Source organism: Pungitius pungitius, chromosome 13, assembly GCF_949316345.1.
Source record: "Pungitius pungitius chromosome 13, fPunPun2.1, whole genome shotgun sequence".
In the NCBI taxonomy this organism is placed as follows: domain Eukaryota; kingdom Metazoa; phylum Chordata; class Actinopteri; order Perciformes; family Gasterosteidae; genus Pungitius; species Pungitius pungitius.
Window position 1 is genome coordinate 5,932,277 of NC_084912.1, and position 20,385 is coordinate 5,952,661.

General features: G+C 43.1%; 2 protein-coding genes across 3 annotated transcripts; both read right to left on the reverse strand.

Moving 5' to 3' along the window:
- Positions 1-361: 361 nt before the first annotated feature.
- LOC119214626 (carbohydrate sulfotransferase 15-like) lies at positions 362-11,075 on the reverse strand. 2 transcript variants are annotated; one of them, XM_037466483.2, is made up of 9 exons: positions 11,004-11,075; positions 5,477-5,504; positions 4,910-5,342; positions 3,760-4,099; positions 3,070-3,207; positions 2,274-2,430; positions 1,944-2,100; positions 981-1,128; positions 362-882 (listed from the first exon to the last, which is right to left on the reverse strand). In XM_037466483.2, the coding sequence occupies exons 3-9, from the start codon at positions 5,339-5,341 to the stop codon at positions 692-694; spliced, it is 1,563 nt and encodes a 520-aa protein (XP_037322380.2). In that variant the 5' UTR covers position 5,342; positions 5,477-5,504; positions 11,004-11,075; the 3' UTR covers positions 362-691. The 2 variants fall into 2 exon arrangements, with proteins under 2 accessions (XP_037322380.2, XP_037322379.2); XM_037466482.2 differs by having other exon boundaries at positions 4,910-5,504.
- A 7,085-nt stretch (positions 11,076-18,160) lies between these two features.
- Positions 18,161-20,237, reverse strand: nkx1.2la (NK1 transcription factor related 2-like,a). The gene is made up of 2 exons (XM_037466205.2): positions 19,983-20,237; positions 18,161-18,759 (listed from the first exon to the last, which is right to left on the reverse strand). Exons 1-2 carry the CDS (start codon positions 20,197-20,199, stop codon positions 18,161-18,163), a joined length of 816 nt encoding a protein of 271 aa, XP_037322102.2. The 5' UTR covers positions 20,200-20,237.
- Between the last annotated feature and the right edge of the window lie 148 nt (positions 20,238-20,385).

Sequence of the window (20,385 nt, forward strand, 5' to 3'; positions counted from 1 at the left end):
TGAACAGCAATGGCTGTTTTGTTACGTATTATCTCAATGCTGGTCTGTGGAGTGCAGGATCTGGACATGAAGCGACTGCTATATTGTATTTTAGTGCCCTCTTGTGACTAATCCCAAAACATCTACTCTACTCAATGATTTTATTGGGTCAGTGTGGCCAAATAGGTTTGAACACTGCTGGTATTGAAATATCTTGAATTGACTAAAAATGTACCTTGAAGATGTAAATTGGTGCTGTGAAGTCACTACAATGAGTCCTGTTATTGTGATGGCTGCTGACTTGAAAAAGGGGATGTCTTTATGTAAAAGCCTAAATTAAATCACAGAACCATCACAAGAATCAGATGTTATTCAACAAAAAATCAATCAAAAATTTTAATTAATTGAAAAACTTAAAAATCACTGCAGATAAAGCAGCGATAAAACGGCTTTTCCACACATGGCGCCAAATTAAAACACACATTCTGCTTAAATTTCTTCTGATCCTGACCCATTCTTTCCAGAGCGCACAAGTATCGTCAACAAAACTCGTACTTAGTCAGACCTTCATATGACCCCACATAATTATACACCGGTTTGTGCTTTCTCCCAATGTACATCTATTTCTATTTGTGGCATCCCTGCTTTAGCCTTTTTTTCTCCGGTGTTTCATTCACAAACGTGCACATTCTGGTGCATGCTAACATCCTAATCAGGTGTTACTCCAGTGGAAGTCTTTGTTGTCCAACACGCCGGCCAGTTTATGGTTGAAGGGTTGGTAAAATTCCCTGAGGAGCTCACTGGTGGCAGGAAGCATATGTCCCAGGATCCTGTCTGCCCTCCGCCGGGCGTTGGATTTGGGCCGTTGGTACAACGCTGCCTCGCTTTGCTCCGAAAGAGGACCTGCAGGGAGGATGTCAGAGGTCTTGACTACAAGTGAAGGCTTGAGGCGGAGAACAAACACGTCAACATACAGCGATGGAGTGTTTTTGGGGACGTACTTAATGCGAGGAAATCAAAAACTTTATGGATGGTCATTTGGAGGTTGGATGCGTAGTCCTCGAGCCGAAGAACTAGAATCTGCTCACTGTGGAAAACTGCCAGCCAGTCCAGCAGGAAGACAACGTACATCCCCAAATTTAGCCTCACCTGTGGAGAGAAAAAAAGCCACATCACAAATATGTGTTGACAAGAACGGCTGTTTCCAAGGTTAACTATTAATTAAGCATGAACAACAAGTCCTCACAACAACTGTCCTGCAATGAGAGAAAATAAACAGCAGACGTAATGCTGGACGACAAAATAATATTAACATTACATAGAAATGATTAATTCTGTCGCATTGGGTGGTATGTTTCTTTCAATATGATGAACATGAGCAGTGTAGATTATTTGAAGTGGAGGAATGCTTTGTCCTTAGGTTCCTATTAATTCCCAATAAATGTAATATTGCCTTCAGTTTCCAGTAATAATAAATAAAACCTAGATAACTGACATGTTCAGCATAAGGACACCAAATACTTGTACTGTGACGCACACCCACAGCAATACTTGAATTACTCGTTCTTGTACCTTTTAAAGTCTGATAAACTCATGAAGTGCAGTTTAAATTCCTGTTTATTGAATGGAGAAGTCGAGAGTGAGATGCAGCGACACTCTGATTCCTCAAGAGGGCAGCACATCCTATCAACACGCTGTCCGAGGATGCTCAAGAAAAGAGCCACAAACATATAACAAAAAACCTAATGTTGGGCTTTCGAAAAGGTTTTTGTTGGATTCGAGATGAATTCTTTTTCTGTTCCATTGGTTTAAGGCCAAGCTCATTGCTGCTCATTTTACTCCTCAGTGGGTGCTGTCTGAATGAATCATCTGAAGCCAGTGTTCAGCTAGCTGCTTGTAGATTTTTCTTCAGAGTCGGTGTGCGGGTATGTTTGATTCAATTCTATTCTGTAAACTCAGCTGACCGGCATTGCGTTGCAGAGGCTGGTGTTGTAGGCGCAGGTTCGGAGTGACCTCTCAGAAAGGCAGGACTGAAACAACTGCACGGATTCCACGACTTTCTGATGGAAGTCCTCGGTGGACTTGTTGGCCATCTTAAAGTACAAGTAGTCAGAATAGAGTCTGAGGATAAAAATAAACAGAGTCGTTGGCCAGTTGGAACCACAAAAGCACAAAGAATGACAAAGAATTATAATAATAATTTAAAACAGAGACATGGTCTCCACGAAAATCATTTCGTAGCAATATAAACTGAAAAACGCTTCTGCAATCAGTTAGGCTTGTGGATGCTTTACCTCTCCACTGGATCCCTAAGCATGATGATGATTTTGGCGCCGGGCTGGACTGTGTGGATGACGTCCTGGGCCAGGAAGGGGGGCTCGGGCTCCTCCTGGTCTTTGTGAAGGTAGCTCCAGGCTTGGTTGTCCCACATAGTCGATGCACTGGCTTCACCTGTGAAGGCATCGAAAGTTCTGAGTATCGCCTTACGTGGCAACAGTTGGACATTCTGTACTTATGTGGAGACATTAGGTCCTGCAAATATACTCTACACTTTCGATTTTTAACCAAAAGCCAAGCAAAACATTTTCATAGGGGTAAAGCTACAGAACCTAGGTAATGTAAAGGACTGCCATTCAAGGTCAATGCTACCTTACCCTGAAAATAAAATGTAGTTGTGTTTATTGGAGGGTATTATATTATTTTATTGTATTATACTGTCTCTCAAGGCCAGGCCCAAAGTTTAAGCAAACCTCATTTAAAATGACAAAAGCATGGAAAAGGGAATAAAGATGTTTTTCTACAGCTTCCAGGGGCATCTGAGGTTTTAAAAACCCCCATTTTGTTCTCTTAGGCCACAGAGTATCTGAAATATGTGAGTGACACTGTAGTACTTCTGAGGTCAGATCCGCTTGTGGAGAGTCCACTGGAAAGAAGCATGGCCAGCCAACAAAGTAAAGGAAAACCAAAGGGATTTCATGGTCAGGATCCCACTCGGTCCTCAGAAAACCTCAAGTGAAAGACATAAAAGGTGGCAGGATGGACACCGAACGCTACCCACCCACACGCACAAACACTCTCACATGTGTTCACCTGTTATGAGTGCGCGGTGGTCTCCAGATGAATTTCCACTGATTCCTTCTTCGATGTTGTGGGCTGCCAAGTCAAACAGATCCAGGTAGTCTTGCACAGGAAAGTTTTCCTGGTAGCCATCTTTGAAACGGATATAACCTGCACTCAGAGGAACACCCAACAAATTCACCATCAGGTTGCCTTCGATAAGACTTAAAAGCGCTATTTACCGGAGAAGAATCAAAAGTCCAGGTGCACAAATCGAATTATTAAATTCATTTAGTACTTATCCGCACCAACAAAAAATACATAAAGACAGACAATACAATAGTTCTATAGCGTAGTTTTATTTGTCTTATTTATTTCTAATTACATATGCTGCCGGTTTAATGAAAGAAGCATTTCATTGAGCGGTTGCTGCAGAAGGTCCTCAGTTATTCCGGGGATTTTTGTGCTGCTCCCTTAGATTTGAATTTAATAAATGTTCTTTGACATTGATTTTATTACATCTCCAATTTTCTGTTCGTTGAAAGACAACATAATAGTATTTCCTTAAAATGACATCTTTACAAGACAAAACTTGGACCCGAGGAAGAAAATATATAAAGCTTTGGAAGCTTGAGTGTTTTCTGCCATTGATTTCTTCCATTTGGTCTTTCGCCATTACGCCATTAAAATAAAAACACACTCATCCATCTCTTTATTACTCACCGAAGCGTTTCCTGGTCCACCAGTGCGGCTCCTTTATCGTGTTGAACTTGACCTCAGGATGCAGCCGCAGCCGGTAGAACAGGTCCGTGGTGCCGCACTTCGGTTGGCCGACGATGTAGAAGAACGGCAAGCAGCGCAGGCGAAACAGTTTCCCCCCTCGGGGGTGCAGGTGCTTGTGAAAGTCGGCCCTCAGCAGGTCACACACGGCCTTGAAACTCTTTGTGCGCAGAGCGTAGTGGTTCCCCTCGTAGGGGTCGGCGCCGGGCTCGACTGAGAACTCCTCGTACCAGCAGGGGCTCTTGATGCCAGGCAGAAAATGGCGAGGAACGACAGAAAACAACTGCGGGGGAGATCAGAACCAGAGGGTTGATGGACACAACCGGAGATACTGCACTGTGCATCATGAGATGGCAAATGACATCACGTGTTTGGTGAAACAGGGAGAATTCCAGGATTTCAGATTGTGGCGTTTTCAGACAGCATAAAAGTTTGTGTTCCACTAACAAGCCCAAACATCCGTAATTCAGGGTCACGCGATTTGGCAACTTTTAGTTTGCATTGCGTTGCTTTGAAAAACTAAGGGAAACATTTGTGTGGGCAACATGCCGATTACTGGGGTTCAACTCAGTGACTCACTTGTGACGCCATCTTTACGCGTGTGATTGATAGTGTAACTGTCAGAGTTCACTGATGCTGCAGCGATAAACTCTAGGAAGTGATTCACGGTAACAAAGGAAAATAGGATGAGCAAACAAAGGAGGATTACGGAACATTAGCGAATGCCAGCAGAGAGGAGGACCATAGCAACACTCCATGTGAGCCAGGTAACCTGATATTACTTAACAGCCTTGCTGTTCTTCGGTCGGCCTTAACAAACACTGGTCGTTATGAGCTTTACGAAATAGGAGTTTACCGCCGGGTTGGTTGTAAGGTGTTTGTTATTTTTTGCTGTTGACTTGTGTTTAAAATGAAAAATAAAGCAATCGCAGCGGCCGCTCATTAACTCCAGTCGGGCCTCCGTGTTCATTTGTCCGCATGTTGTTGTAGTGAAATCATTACATAATTGCAGCCTGGAACTTTGGCAAAAACATCCTATATTTTAGTTGGCCCACTCAAGCAAAATGCAAAAATGAGTTTTCCAAAGACTTACGTGGGAGTTTGTTCCAATGACGTCCTTTTCTTCAGGCACCTTCCTGGGTTTGTATTCCAGTTTGGAGCCGATGATCTTAACCAACAGTTCCATGTTTATTAGAACATTTTCCGACAGATCACCGGCTGCTACTGTGCCGTTCGGGACGGCCACGGGTCTGACGGGCTGATGGGGTGGGGGGGTGAGAAAAAGCCGCTTCCTGTCCCACGTCAGGATGTGGGAAGCCATGATGAGGAACATCAGAGTCAAGCCCATCAGGAAGCTAACCACTTTACCCTTGGAGATGCTGCGCACGTTAGTCACTGATAACCCAAAGTCACACAATGTCCTTTGAGGCGTTTTCCCATTGCTTGTATCCAAGGGCAACCAGTGGAGGCTGTAAGTGTGGTCCGCCTGGGTCCGGCTTCCATGTTTGCAGCGTGGTAGTGACATACTGACATAGAAGCAGGGTAGGCATGTGGATTATCAATAATGGTCAAGCCTTATTTTCAGGAGGCAATGTGTCCGGCCTATTCATAATGGTTTCACATCTTCATGTTGTAATGTAATTTGTCTTAATTTTTTTACATGCTCCCCAGTCTTCAGCAAAGGCCTCCTGTGAATGAGAAACACTTGTCAAAACACAGCTTTTGTGCAGTAGTGCGGTTGCTTTTTTAGTCCTCTCCCATAATTCCAAGAAAGTGGTGTGACTGTTATTTAATATTAGGGTGTTTTAGGGAGCTGCGTTCCCCTCTGAAACATCAGTCTAACTATACTCCCTTCTATTGCATGAATTACCTCTAAAAATGCTCGAGGTCAGCTGCAGAGTGTGTGTGGTCTGCTGTATGGAGATCCACTGCATTCTGATGGGGGCTGATTAGTACATAGCAAAGACAAGCTTTACTAGGACATCTTCAAGGTCAGAATAATAGTCATTCTGTGACTAGAAACTAAAAACACACAATTATTCTCTGCGAGCTAAATGCTCACTGAGAGTTTTATTTTGTTAACGTGGAAATATCGTTTTCAAAGTTATGGCTGAGAAAACCACGGCGGGTATTGATTCAGGTGGACACGCAGTGTGGCAAGTGCATGCGTCTTGATTTTCTTTACCCGCCAAATGAATAATACCAAAAAGTAAGTTTTATTTTAGTGCATAGAAGTGCTAAATGTCTTTTGGACATTTAATAAAAAAACCTTCTTAGGTGACATCAATAGTCAAAGTTGAATTGTAGGAAAATTCCCTTTGCAGTGAAACCGGGGATATCTGTTTTTTTTATTCTGTCCCTTGTTAGGACTTTCTGAGTTAACAATGTTTTTGCAAGTGCAACGCTATCTCGCCAGAGCACCCCTCTCATTTTTAGAATTTATGATCATGTCCTCGTCCTAAACAAACTGTGCTTGCTTGTGACCTTTGAGTGTAAATTCGTTCCCTGCTCATACAAATTGTGGCTTAATCAAGCAAATTCGGCATGAATGCAGACTTGACTTGAAAAGTCAACAAGAAAGCCTTTACATACTTGCAGGTCTTATAATCTGACAAATCTCAGCCCTTGAAGACTTATGAGGAATGCGTGGCAATATCTGCAGGCCTGTGCAGGATTGGGCAAAGAACTTTATTTAATTAAAAATCTTTTGAAGAAGATTGACTCTTGACTCAGGCCACTGAGCAAATTTCTAAATACTCTGTCATGTGGTTATTGGATGAGTTATTTGTGCATCATGCTGCGTACGATACTTTGATACTTGCCTTACTCATTATGCGTCTTACATTTCAATATTTGGATGTTTTTTTTACCTATTTAATGATGAGTTAAGCTCTTTTATGGTGTCAAAAATGTACCTTTGCAGATCTTTATTCCTACATATGGTAATTATCCTCTCGGTTCTCTGGCACTATATATCTAGTATTCCCAATGAAGATTAATGTTGAATCAGAGCAATTTAGACAAAGACAAGTGAGAGATTTGAAAATGCAAGAGAGCATAGAGAGGACAGTGAGAGTCAAGGGTAAAGCATGATGTGGAGAAATGAGGCAACAGAGGAAAACAGTGAGAAACAGCAGCCTTTAGACTTCTTTGGAAAAAGAGAAAAAAAGAAAACGGCATTAAATGAGGTGAAACACCATCATTACAATCCTGTGGATTCAAAATTAAAGCCTGCATGCATTCGTCATTGCATTAGAGTCCTCCTCAGTCTGCAGGGGGTCAAGATTCCTGCCAACAAGTGAATCAGACATGAATCATGCTTTTGGTGCAATGTGTTTTAAATCAGAGGTCATCGGTTATCACATCTCATCCTGAAAAGACAAGTGTGTGTCATTGTAACGTATGCAATGCAAGGGGGTTGCTCGAATCACGCAAATTCCTCATCTGGGAAACTTAAATGTCTTCATAAAGATTTCATGGCAATCCACACTATGGTTGTATAGATGTTTCGCTCTGGTGGGACAGCGGTTAACTCTTGGGACCAAATCAACATATCATAAAAGCTGCTGGCTGCTTTGCCCAAATCATTTCTGGACTTCCCACACTTATTTTTTTTGCGTTGACAAACCGGTTGTTTCTCTTTACCCTATTTACCCAAAGTCTGTGCGGTTCAGTCAACCTCATCCAATCTACAAATGAGACCAATGTCGCGAGACACTTACTACACACACACATATTCTCGCCTCACCGGTAACATGTTTCGATCATGTCTTTGTGTTTAAATCTGCGCAAACATACTCTGACCGTGCAGTGCACTCTGGGACTTGGCTGAATACCAGCAATGGGGAAATGGGAGCCACAAGATAAAATGAAGCCAGAAAAGGAAATGAGACAGCCTCCCTGGTGATGGAGTCGAACCAGAACCAGATCTCACAGAGTCAATCCCATTGTTGCTGTCAAATTCTCCTCTAGTCAGAGAGTACTTTGTAGGATCGAACCACCGCGTCACTGCCCCCTTTGATATACTACGTCACGAACGAGTCTAGTCGCCAAAATCGTATCGTGCACATTTCAAGTAATGTGAACCACATGAAATAATAATACCTCCCTAAGCGCGAGCCCCGAGCATGCGGCAAGGTGTTTGTGTTTAGTGAGTCCACTGGGATTTTTTTTCTTCATTATTGTCCAAAACGAAACCGAAATGTGCTGTGAAGGAACAAAGGGAGAGTAACCAAAACTGCACAAACTAACCCCCTCAATACCAAGCGGTATGTGAACTACTTTGTCAGTGATGGGGGCACATGGAGGTGTGTGATGCACTAGTAGCTGCAGGCTTGGTGGTTCAAATCCTGGTTGCCCCATGTGCTGTGTTTAAGTGTCCCTGAGCAAGACGCCTAACCCTTAATCGCCTTTTTGCTCGCAGGCAAAAAGTAACGCATGGGTTATAATGTCATCTAAGTAGCTTTGGACTTTTGACATCATCAAATAAAGATTCGTAAGATCTCCAGTGTCTTTTGTATTTAAAAACCAACTAGCCATTGTTGTATAATCCTCAGACTTGTAAATTCTGCGCTTCCTTGTTAACTTGTAAAAAAAGATCAGGTCACGGACTGTAAGTTGGACAACCAAGCGCCGCAACCACTGGCCTTTGCACACGGGCCTCTGGTCAGCTTCATTGATGCAACCATGAACCGCGCTTAAGAGAACAAATATCTCACAAACTGGGTTCTTTTATTCTCCTGATGCTGAACTAATGCTCCCTTTTCATTCCCACTAATATAATGGCTGAGGTTGTTGATTTCCAACACTTGGCTTTATAAGAATCTGACTTGTTAAACGTCTTGTTTAACAGCAGTGTCTTTGTTGATCTGCCTGGTCACCACAGTTCATACTCACATCTGGAGGGCAGAGGTGGTCCTCTGAAGTAAACTGTGTACTTGCGCATGCATGTTAGTGTATATATTTGCCTGCATGTTTTTATAATAGTAACAGGTTGTTTGGTTTAGGGGTGCTTTAGGGGTTTAGGTCAAATTCCCGTCTTTCTGCTGCTTTCTGGGTTTGTTAAAGAATCGGTCGGATCGTCTGCACCCGCTAACGTTTCTTTCCCCCCGTGTTACTGAATCCAAACCCAACACGAGCCGGCGGTGAAGGCGGGATAGCGTGGCAACACGTCAGTGAGTGACTGGGGTTCAGCTAGCGAGGGAGCAGCTATGGAGCTCATGAGGAGGGCGTCAGTGAAGCATTGCGACAGAGAGCGTAGATACGGGAGCACAACTGTGACACTCCTCAGACCTTTAATGGGTCGAGGTTGTTCAGTTGGTTTTTTATCTTGTGTGGACACCTTCTGCGAAACTGTTTGCTCCAACTAAACAGGCGCAACGTGTCGTGTAGAAGCTTGTTCGCTCCGATTTGAATTGTTTTTGGACTCGTGTGAGTCAGAATCTGTTGTTGCTATTAAGAGGGCATCAGAGGAAAAGCTAACGAGTCATTTTCACCTTTTCACTACAGCACACACGTAATGCTGCTAAATCAACACACTTCTAATTTTATAAATCTATGCACTGTTCACTTTAAGCTGCTTGAAGGTGAGCAGTGCATAGTCATTGTTTAAAATAGTAATCCCTTTAGAATAACCTTGGTGTCTTACTTGCAGAGGCATACCATTGCAGTGTAAATGTCACGTGCTGTATAAATATGACCTTTCATTAACTCAATACGTGTGTCACAACGTGTAGAGCAGATTCAATCAAACAAAGAAACTACTAAATACATTCGAAGATCAACTGCCGTGAAGGAGAAAACTTTCTGGCACCATTGTAAAAAAAAAAAAAACGTTGTTTTCAACAAGACAAACTGCCAGCAAAGAAATGCTATCCGTCAGTAAAATGACCCGACAGGTGGAGCAGAACAACAACGGAGGAACAGACACGGATTGCGGCATTCCTTTATAAAACAAAAAAATGATGAAGACAATCTTGTTTTGCTGAGGATCGTTGTCTTCTCGAGAATGAGACAACTCTTTAAATAGAAACTCCCAACTGTGTGTCGCGCAAACCTCCCACATTCCTAATGTGCTCGGTTACAAAATCCCTTTTCTTCCATATGAGGTGGACCCCGGGAGTCCAGTCTAAACAATCTGATAAAGTTCAACCCCCTTCATCTTCCTCTTGCCTCATACTTTTAGCATTACCTAACCCTGGACAAAGAAGGCAGACATTTGCTCTGCAGACTCGGAGTGGCAACCTGGAACCCTTCAGTCCAGAAGACCTGACAGACTGCAGGACCGGGTGCAGCAGCAGGTTTACAGGTTGAGCTTGGGTGTGTGCGGAGTTATGGAGGGTGGAGACAACTGTCACCACATCCATGTCCTCCTTGTTCTCATGCTCCAGCTACCTCCAATTGACAACAAAAAAGAAGTTTAGTGCATTGCGACCTACGCTGAGGGAGTCCACAAGGGCTGGTTGGTCCAAAGGTCATCAGTCCCTTTAATAGACGGCAACGGGGGAAAAGCGCGGGAGGAAGATGAACTAAATCCCAAACTGAAACAGTGAGCAGGCAAAGCACTCACAGATCAACGGACCTGACCCCAGCCTTCAATACACACACGCACACACACACACACACACAAAATCTCCTCATGGCATGAAACCACTTGCAAGCATTTGAGAAAAAAAAGGATCCACGAGGAATCTGCCATACAGGCCGATGTTGGCAGAGAGCGCTTCAGTTTGTTAAGTTGCAATGAACAAAATACAAAGCACTGTCCTGCTTTCAATCAGCCGGACCAGAAGTCTTTTCTCTCCCCAGGGACGTGACGCTGAGATATGCAGCTGTTCAGTGGAGGTGGAAATGTAACCAGGAGGAGGATGTCACGTTTCAAACACTACAAAGTGTGAAACACTTTGCTTTGTGGGACTTTATAGCTCATTTCTGAACTTTACAGAAGGTGTTACAGCAGAACAGCTGCGATCCTCCACTGGAAAAGTGTCTGATGACATGTTGCTATATTTGGGTTTCTTTTTAGATTCATGATCAAACCGATAAGAAGGTGAACAACCACATAACCATTTAAAGTATCAAGATAATTCACTTTGAAATGATTGAATACATAAAGCCATGAAAATAAACATCAAGTTTCTTTGTCTTTATTTTGTCTTAATGGACCATTTAGTTACAAAGGTACTCACATCAGAGTTGAGTTCCATCCACGCGTCTCACGAACCACGATGAACACCCATCAAGTCGATGAAATCCACCTGCACGGAGCCACGGGGGGAGGAGGGGGGGGGGGATAAATGTGACTCTGTGTCCCGCGGAACGAACCGTGTTCATGCTGACCAACGCCGGATGGGTTCTGAGGCGGAAATACAGGAGACTTCCCGGAATGTCCATCTGACGGAGCTCCGCTGCGCGCGGCGCGGAACGGAGAGAGCGGAGAGGAGTGAGGAGAGCGGATTGAGTGAGGAGTGAGGAGAGAGGAGTGAGGAGAGAGGAGAGGAGTGAGGAGAGCGGATTGAGTGAGGAGTGAGGAGAGAGGAGAGGAGTGAGGAGGTGCGCGTTCACGAATCAAAGCAGCACAATCAATTTTGCCTTCATTCAGAACCTCGACATGGGTTTATTGGTTTATTGGTTAACGTTTCGTCGTGCAATCCCATAAAAAGTAAACCGATGGGCTAGGTTGTCGTTTAATAATAATAATAATCCTATGATCATATAATAAAAGCAATTCTCAGACGCCTGAAATAAAAAAATGTACATCTGGATTAAGATTTTTGACAAAATACAGTTAAATTCACCCAACACTTATTAAAGCTACTGTATCATCTCGTATTTGTTTTGTTACCATATTCTGTTGCACAATGCCCACAAGTGTCCTCATGAAGCTCCACCTAAATCCGTTTAAAAAAACATTCACACCACTTGCGGTAAAATGGCTAATTTCACATCTTCCGCCGCAAACTAAAGACGCACCCCTTTAGACTACCGTGACTAAAACGAATTGTAACACTTAAAATGTGCTTATAATGGCTCTTATGTACATCGGCTTATTTCATGAAATGGCACTTTCTTGTTTCTTGTTCTTCTGAGGTTTGAATCCTTATGGTTCAAATGCATTTATTGTATATCACTTTTTCTAAGCGTCAGCTAAATGACATGTGATGTCATGACTCATTCAGAGTGGGAGTGGATGTTTCACAATGGCCCATTTGGCCTGGTGATGAAGGTTACTCAACCTCTTCTGAAACAAAACTGAAATGCTGGTGCACGCGGACTGGGGCAATGGAATTCTTCTTTGTCCACAAAACACACATCATCACATTTATCCTGTTGTATGTGCAAATGTTTTGCTTTTTTTATTTTACCAACCAAACCAGACTGAGGAAGTGAAACAAAGCATTGAATGGATTTCAAAAAGGTTTTCACATTCATGTTCCCAGAAGGATGCATCATACATCTCATCTCAGATGCGTCCCTCAGCAGACGGTAGAGACCAAAAACAAAGCTAAAAGAGTGTGAGTGTTGGATCTGTATTTGCCAGGTTGACATTACATTGTTGACTGGGCAAATGAAATAAAATGTCCATGTTGTGCTCACAACTTATTCCAGCGGCCTTCAACATTGGAGGACATCCTCGTTCAATATGAAGTCACACCACAAACACACACAGGCATGCAGGCTTCTTTTGTTACATTTCCTTTAGCAGTAAATTGTATCGTCACATACAATTATTAGACATTTCCTTGTGGAGAAGAAAAGCTCTTGAAAAAAAAATCAACCTCCTCTTCTCTGCACGATGCTTTCATCTGTACATTTTCTAGCCTGTCAATTGGTGGATGACCACCGCGGAGGGTTCACTATTCGCCACGTAGTGTTTTCATCCGCAAACGGAGGCTTCGCGCCCTTAAAGCACAAAACTGTTGTGATTTGCACAACGTGTGGAACATGGACCGTTGCATCCGCCCGACAGCAGCAGCAGCCCAGTTCATTACACTGGCAGTAGTTCAGTGAGCAGCCAACGCTTAACGCCACTGAGGTAATGGCCTCTAATGAGCATGTGTGCGAGGGAGGACAAGCTCTCTTGCAGCACTGCGGTCTTTGACTTTGACTTTGAGACGGATAATTAACAGCGCTTTGTCCTCTTCTGCGTTGTTAGCACGGCTGACCTTTTGCATCAGATGAGTGAAGCAACACATCTGGTGAAGCCGCAGTGTTTGAGGGGGGAGGAGAGACGAATGGCATGTTAAACAGAGATTGTACATTTCACAGATGATTGCAGTACTTTTAACTATTGATGCTTTTATACTTAAATACCCACATTTTTCTTTATCTTTTTTTCAATATCAGGGTATCGAATATTTTCAATATGGTTGGAAAATGATTTTGATAAGAATATTTTCACTATGAGCATTATCAGAACATTTAACAAATGACCTCTCAACATCGTACACAACTAAACTGCACACTCAATAACGTCTGAGCAACAACACTTGTACTATTTTTACACTGGACACAAACACCACGGCATCGGGGAAGGTCCCGTGTTTTTTGACCCTCAGCCACATTTGGAACTTATTTGTGATACGTCCAAAAGAAATGCGAACCACAACAAACTATTTTTTCCCCCCAACAGCTTCTTACAGGAGTGATTATGGCAAACACATGCCTGAGTTTGAGTTGATTCAAGTCTGGAATCCAACCGAATTTTACTCACGATTAAATCACATTAAGCTCATTTGCCAAACCACAAAGCTTTTTCCTTGGAAAATCTTTTTTTTTTATCCACTGCTTCACTTGCCAGTGGTCTTGCAATCAAATCATCTTGTTTGCAGTAGACCGTGTGCACGTAGCTTAAAGATTTTGTGAAGGAGGTGAAAAGATGAGCCAAGCGGGCTCAATCCAATGTCGCCTGCCAGAGATTAATCTGAAACGTTGCTCACACGCTGCCATGTCCTTTCCAGAACCACTCTGGAAAAGCCCCTGCCGGGAAGTTATTCTAGTGAATTTCCTCGTGAGTCAGATCAGGTCTGAGTCCTCGTCGGGAGGGGGGGTTCAAACACTACTTTTTTACTGTTACAAGCTACTTCTGTGTTGACATTGCTTCATCAAAACCACATGGTTTTATCATAAAAGGAACAAATAAGTGAGGAGTTGTAAAGCCGTCCTGAAGGAGAAAAAATATTGACACAGAGAGTAAGTTGCACAGTGCGGCTCACTTCTCTGAATGGCCGAAAACGTCACCGCCTTTAAACCTCCACATGACCTTCATACTGATTAAAAGAGCATTACAAGATTGGTTCCTTCTGCCAGCGGACCTCCGCTTGGTGCTGTAGAAATCAGTTGTATCTCCTCCTGCCTTGGCTGGAGTCCCCGCTGCACTGGAGGATGCAGTTGAACTACAAAGCGTGTGAGACAGATGTCAAGAAGCATGGCTGTCTGCGCACTCTGCGGGACCATTTTTGATCTCCTTTCTATCTGATTTTCTAGGCCTGCACACGGGCAGTAACGCAACCAAAAGAGGAACAGATGCTATCGGCTTGTATGCTGGAGGTGGAAATATGTAATACAATTTGCTAGGGCTGTCAAAAATAGCGCGTTAACGGCGTTAATCAGCTGTTTGTTGTTAATTACGTCAATTTTTTTGACGCATTTCACGCATGCGCAGTGTGACAAATTATTCAGGTCAGTAAAGTGCCTCTTCCTCTAGGGAATGCACTTCATCCTATACAACACATTACTGCCACCTGCAGGCATATGTCAGGACGTCAGGTTCAGCAAGTCGTTTGCGCCAGAGACCCGCACCCCCCCCCCCCCCCCCCCCCTCCCCGTTCTCGCGCAGCAAAACAGAGAAAAAAAGCTCCGCCCAGCAGAGCTTGGCTAAGAGCAGCGCTGAGGTAGAGGACCATCGGAGAGACCCGTAATACTGTTCTGAAACATGCGGAGGAAGGGAAGCCAATGCGATCTAAATCCTCCCAGGTATGGGGATATTTCACACTGAAATGGGGGGTGGTAGCGGATTTCTTTGCAGCGCCAGTCGTTCTAATCGCCGCGCTCAACTTCAAGGTGTAACCTTTATTATTGTTCGGTCTGAAACGGCGCGCCCAGTGACGGGTGGTGCAGCAATATTGTTGTTTGGGTGGAAATCGGGAGAAAGGTCGGTCCGGGAGATTTTCGGGAGGGGCTTTGAAACATCGGGAGGGTTGACATGTCTGGTCATGTCTGGTCATCGCAGCCCTGAACCATCAGGAGCACAAACTCACAGCAGAGTGGGATAAACTGCAGAGGCTCGAGACCCTTCTAGAGCCATGCAGGGAAATCAGTCTGTGACTTATCAAATAACATTGCTTTGATTATTTTCTGAAATGAATTAAAAAATCAAATATCAATAACATGTATTTATGTAAAAAATAATAATGATGATAATAATGATAATTATGTATCTGTGTCCTGTTATTTATCTTTAGTATGCATTTCAGAAAGAAAAAATGGTTAGGATTCAGGTGTGATTAATCATGATTAATCCACTGAAAATTCTGATTAATTTGATTAAAATTTTTAATCATTTGACAGCCCTACAATTTGCCAAAGTAAGACCTCGCAGGGAATTAGTTTGTTTTTTATTGATAATAAAAACCTCTTCAGGAGTTTTGTTCATCAATAAAACAGATTACAGATAATGAGCTCTAGTGATAGTCTAACCTCAGTGTCTATTATGTATTGTATTCTGCTGCATACATGAATAAAAAGAGTGTCACGATCGCTGCTGAAGCAGGATGCAGGGAGGACTCAAGCGCAGAGTTTTCCAATCAAAGTGTTCTTTATTCCTGAACAAACCAAAAACGTGCTCCAACGAGGACTGACATTTAGACAATGACGCGACAGGGGACAACAGGCACACAGGGCTTAAATACACAAGGGAGGTGCAGGTGATTGGACACAGGTGGAGACAATCACGCAATCACAAGACAAGGCAGGAAGTGAAGTTAACCCAGGACCACAAGAGACATGAAACTTCAAACTAAAACAGGAAGCGAAGCCAAACCGTGACAAAGAGCTTTCCTCAAATCAAAGTTCACCAAATCGGTTTACGCAGCCCACACACTTTAACTCCTAACTAGCTTTACATGGCATATGTAAAAGGGATATTTACCTTAAGAATTCACTTCCGGAATTGAAGATATAAAGACCAGAATGGTTACACATCCTTTAACTTTTTTGCCCCCTACGCCTCCCATCTGATGTATGAACCTCAGTGGAATTGTTGCAGATCCCTGTGGACCACCACCGCGAGAGATAATGCCACCCACGCACACACACACACACACACACACACAAACACACACCAGGAAAGCTCCATTTTATTTATTCAAGCCTCCTACTCGTTTCGCTGCAAAACATAAGTACAGCCACAGAGGCTGTGGAGTCGTTTGGGCCTCAGACCAGCGCACACACAGACACACAGACACACACATCTACACACAGTGACATAAAAGCACTATTAACATCTGACCTGGTCCCACAGAGTTTCCCAACATGAATTCTAAACATGAGCCCTCTTAGCCCAGACCTAAATGACCCCCATGAGATAACTTGCTAACGATTTAATCACGCTGTCATTCAGTTGCCAAAATACGGGACGTGTTCCTTATGGTGTGCTTCCCATTAAATGATTAAAACTCTCAAATTCCTCGGCTGTTCTTGTTCATGTTGGAAGGAAAAAATACCCCTGATTTAAATCAGGAGACATTTATATGCACTAGCCAGAACAAACAAATCTACAATGAAGGATGCCAATTTAGTTCATGTTGGTAAGCATTTGAGGGGGAAGAAAATATAGATTGAAGCTGTACAAAAAACACCAGCAACTCTGCAGAACAGGTTAGGACTCGGCAGGCTATGACAGCAGTGACAGCACCCCTGATGGAAGGATGCGTGTCAGACCTCAAACTGCAAGGGATGTCAGGAGGAAAATTCTCCACAGCCATTCTCAGTCTGCACTTCAGCCCTCTCACTGTGTGACTGTCTGCAGATACAGTGTCTCCTCCGTCTCACCCGCTACACATCGTAATGGAGGTAAATACATTTAATTAAGAGTGTGTTGTTTTACAGACTTACACTTGTAGTGTTAATGCAATGAATTCACAAGTCTGCAATGAACTGTTTGCGCTTGGCTCTATTTTTCAAATTCATCTCCTTGAAAAAATGCACATGTACATGTCCGTCGTTGTTATGTAAAACCGTAAGAAAGGAAATGGTGACACTGTGTGGTTGTATTATGAAAGTGGAGGTTGTGAAAGAGTTTTCAGAATACAACTCATGGTTTAACTAATTCCAAATAAATTATGTTGCAATCCTTTATAGATCTGTAATGGCCCCATAATAATGAGAATTTTACACAATCTGGGAAACCAAAAACGATTCGTATTATGGTCTTATAACTGATCAATAAAACATTAGCTATTGATTTATTGTCAATTAATACAGCCATACAGATTATAACCCTATTGGACATTTATAAGTAACATTTACTTTATGTATGCTGTGTTGTTTAATCAATGAAAATAAAGCATGTGTAAAATCTTAAAGTAACTTTAGTGAGTACATTTGAGTACATTTGCCTCTAACAAACCGTAAGTAGTAACAAGTAGAAACTTAAAGCAATTTAAAACATAAATAATTATAGTTTACAATGAGAAATATTTTTTACTGTGGAAATGGACGTCATTACTTTTAGGTTGAACGCTGGTCATAATTATTATAGCAGACAGAACCATTCACCTCATCCATTACAAACCTATATCACTTATGTCACATTTTGCAAAATGAATATGAAGTAGGATGCAATTCATTCTCATTTGAATGTTTTTTACTTTGCAACATGTAAGCCTCACGCATATGTTTTATCTTCTTTTTAAAATTCTTACACACATATTTTGTTGTATAAATGGTGACAGACGGGAGCTGTGCGAGCCTTTCAAGGTGGAGACATAGCTGGGTACTGGATTGTTGTAATATGCCACAGTTTGGGATGTAAGAAAATTATGCTGTAGAACCTGCAGGTCTTCCAGGAAAATACAATGACAGACAATCGGTGCAGTTTAGTTCACAGAGCTTCAAGGAACATAAATGTTGGACACGGTCACAAATTTGGCCTTTTATTATAATGTTTAAATTTTGCAAAACGTTAATGACAAACAATTAAAGATAGCTGGCAAAAGCTTAACAAATAACAACCTCTTGTTCTGCTCAATAATTATAACATAATATTAATGCAACGGTTACAATTATTCTGGCCAGTACACGTTAAGCTCTGAGTTATTTTATTACCTTACCACCTTGGCATCTCTCATAGATGTGGATTAAAATAATTCGGCTGGACGAAACCACTGGACATGAAGGGATGCAAGAGCCCTCCAGCGGATGAAAGTGGAAGCGCGCCGGCCGCGTGGAACATCACGTTACCAGAGCTAAAGCTGGGAAAAGTTTGGTGGAACCCGGCGGAGCTTGCCCCACAGTTGGGCGGGTTTGGACTGACGTTGACCAGGGAGTTGGAGCCGGGCTGCAAGGTGCTGTCCGCCCCGGGGTTCTGCTTTTTCCATTTGGTCCTCCGGTTCTGGAACCAGATTTTCACCTGGGTTTCGGTCAGACTCAGGGACAAGGCGAGGTTTAGTCTCTCGCACACGGACAGGTACCGAGTTGAGCGGAACTTGTTTTCCAGAGCCACCAGTTGCTCGTACGTGAACGCTGTTCTGGCGCGCCGTGGTTTGGCACAGGCCTGGTCCGGGCGCCGCCGCTTGTGCGGCGATGGGTCCTGCTGGGCCGCCGCGGCCCCCGCCTCGTCCTGCTCCCCGGGGAGGCACAGCTCTGTTCCCGGAGGTGGGGAAAGGGCAAGCGGGTCAGCAACGACTGCACGATGCATGGAGGGTTCATCTCCTGTCTCTTTCTCTGTAAATCATATTTTTTTAAAGTTAGTCCACATCACGTGTATGTCCCTGCAAAACGGATTGTGAAGGACTTGCTGGATTTTAGTCTTATAGAATTAATATTCATTATTTTGCCGGTTGTTAGACGTTCATCTCTGAATGGGCAACATACTTTTAAGGATGGAAACGTGTATTACATTCAAAAGATCAACAATGCCGGACGTCAAGGTCTGACATCCCTGGTAATTCCCTTGTATTTTCAAGGGGATTGGCAAAATAAATAAATAGATAAAAGTTGAATTAATGTGTGCATAGTTCATTTTTAGAAGTTTCGAGTAATCCGGTGGTTAATTAAGTGGACTAATTTGGCCTTGGTGCTGAAGGGACAGCTCTCGACAAGCCAGAATGCGCGTGTCAAACGTGAAAGTTGAATGGCCAAACATGCTTAACAAGCGAATCTGCATCGTGCAAAGAAGTTCCTTTTTGTACTTTTTGATACAAAACTTGGCGGGCATGAGGTTTAGATCCGTAAAGCCGTTTACATTTGGACCGTGAGGTTGCTCAGAGGGGGAGACTCGGTCACTAATCCTTAAATAATTTATAAACCACACAGCCCCTCAAATGTCATGTTGCGGAAAGAAATCCCGTCTAAATCCCGCCTCGTCACCTCAGCCGCGACGTGCTAATGGAGTTTCATATTTGCAGGTGGATCAATAAATGTCATCTATTTAAAGGGAAGTTTTAATCGAACGATATTTAGGATCAGACATGGATGGGGTGTGAAGTTTGTACCTGCAAGGTGCTGGAGGGAGATATGCAGGATGCAGTAATGGGATATCGATCAAAGCGCGCAGAGGCATCCTCAATGGGACGATTTAAACAATTATCTAGCCTGCCTGTCCCCGTGCCAATCACATGTGGGGGCTCTGGGAGCAAGCCTTTGTGGCTTCTTTGAAAGGAAACGCAGCATTGGAAATTAAGGGAAGGTCACACAGAGATGACAATAAATCTGATAGAAAATAGCGTCTCACTTGCTCTAGTTTAGTCTAGACACGTAGTAAAAAAATGTTTAGCGTAATAAACTACAAAGGCATATGCTCTTATTTGAAATCGTTTATATATATATATATAATTTGACAGTGTAAGGATGGATGTTTGTAATGGACTTGGATATACCAAAACCATATTACACATAAACGTTTGATCCAGAGGAAATGCAATAACGCAATTGTGTATTTTCTCTACCTGCTTTCGTGCCCTCAACTCTGAAGTCTCCACCTGCAGTGCCGTCCGACTCCACACTTGTTCCCTCTTCTCGTGGCTCAGTAAACTTCTCAGCGACGATGGAAAGTTCGCCTCCTCTTTTGCTATTGAATTTGTTCGGATCCAATATATCAATTATAGAAAAGGGAATCTTGTGACTGGACGTCATTGTCTCTCCACGGTCCTTCGGGTCCAGCATCCTTTCCAGAGAAAACACCTTGTAAGAGAAGGAGACGGACTGGCGTGCGTAATTACGCGCGTGGATTGGAACTCCTCATTGCTTAGCCCACTTCTTGCCTTCAAGCTTCATCAAACCGGATTAGCGGCGATGATCCCTCAGAATGTGGACTTCGCGCCTCTGCTTCTGTCTGTCAGTCTTGCAGCT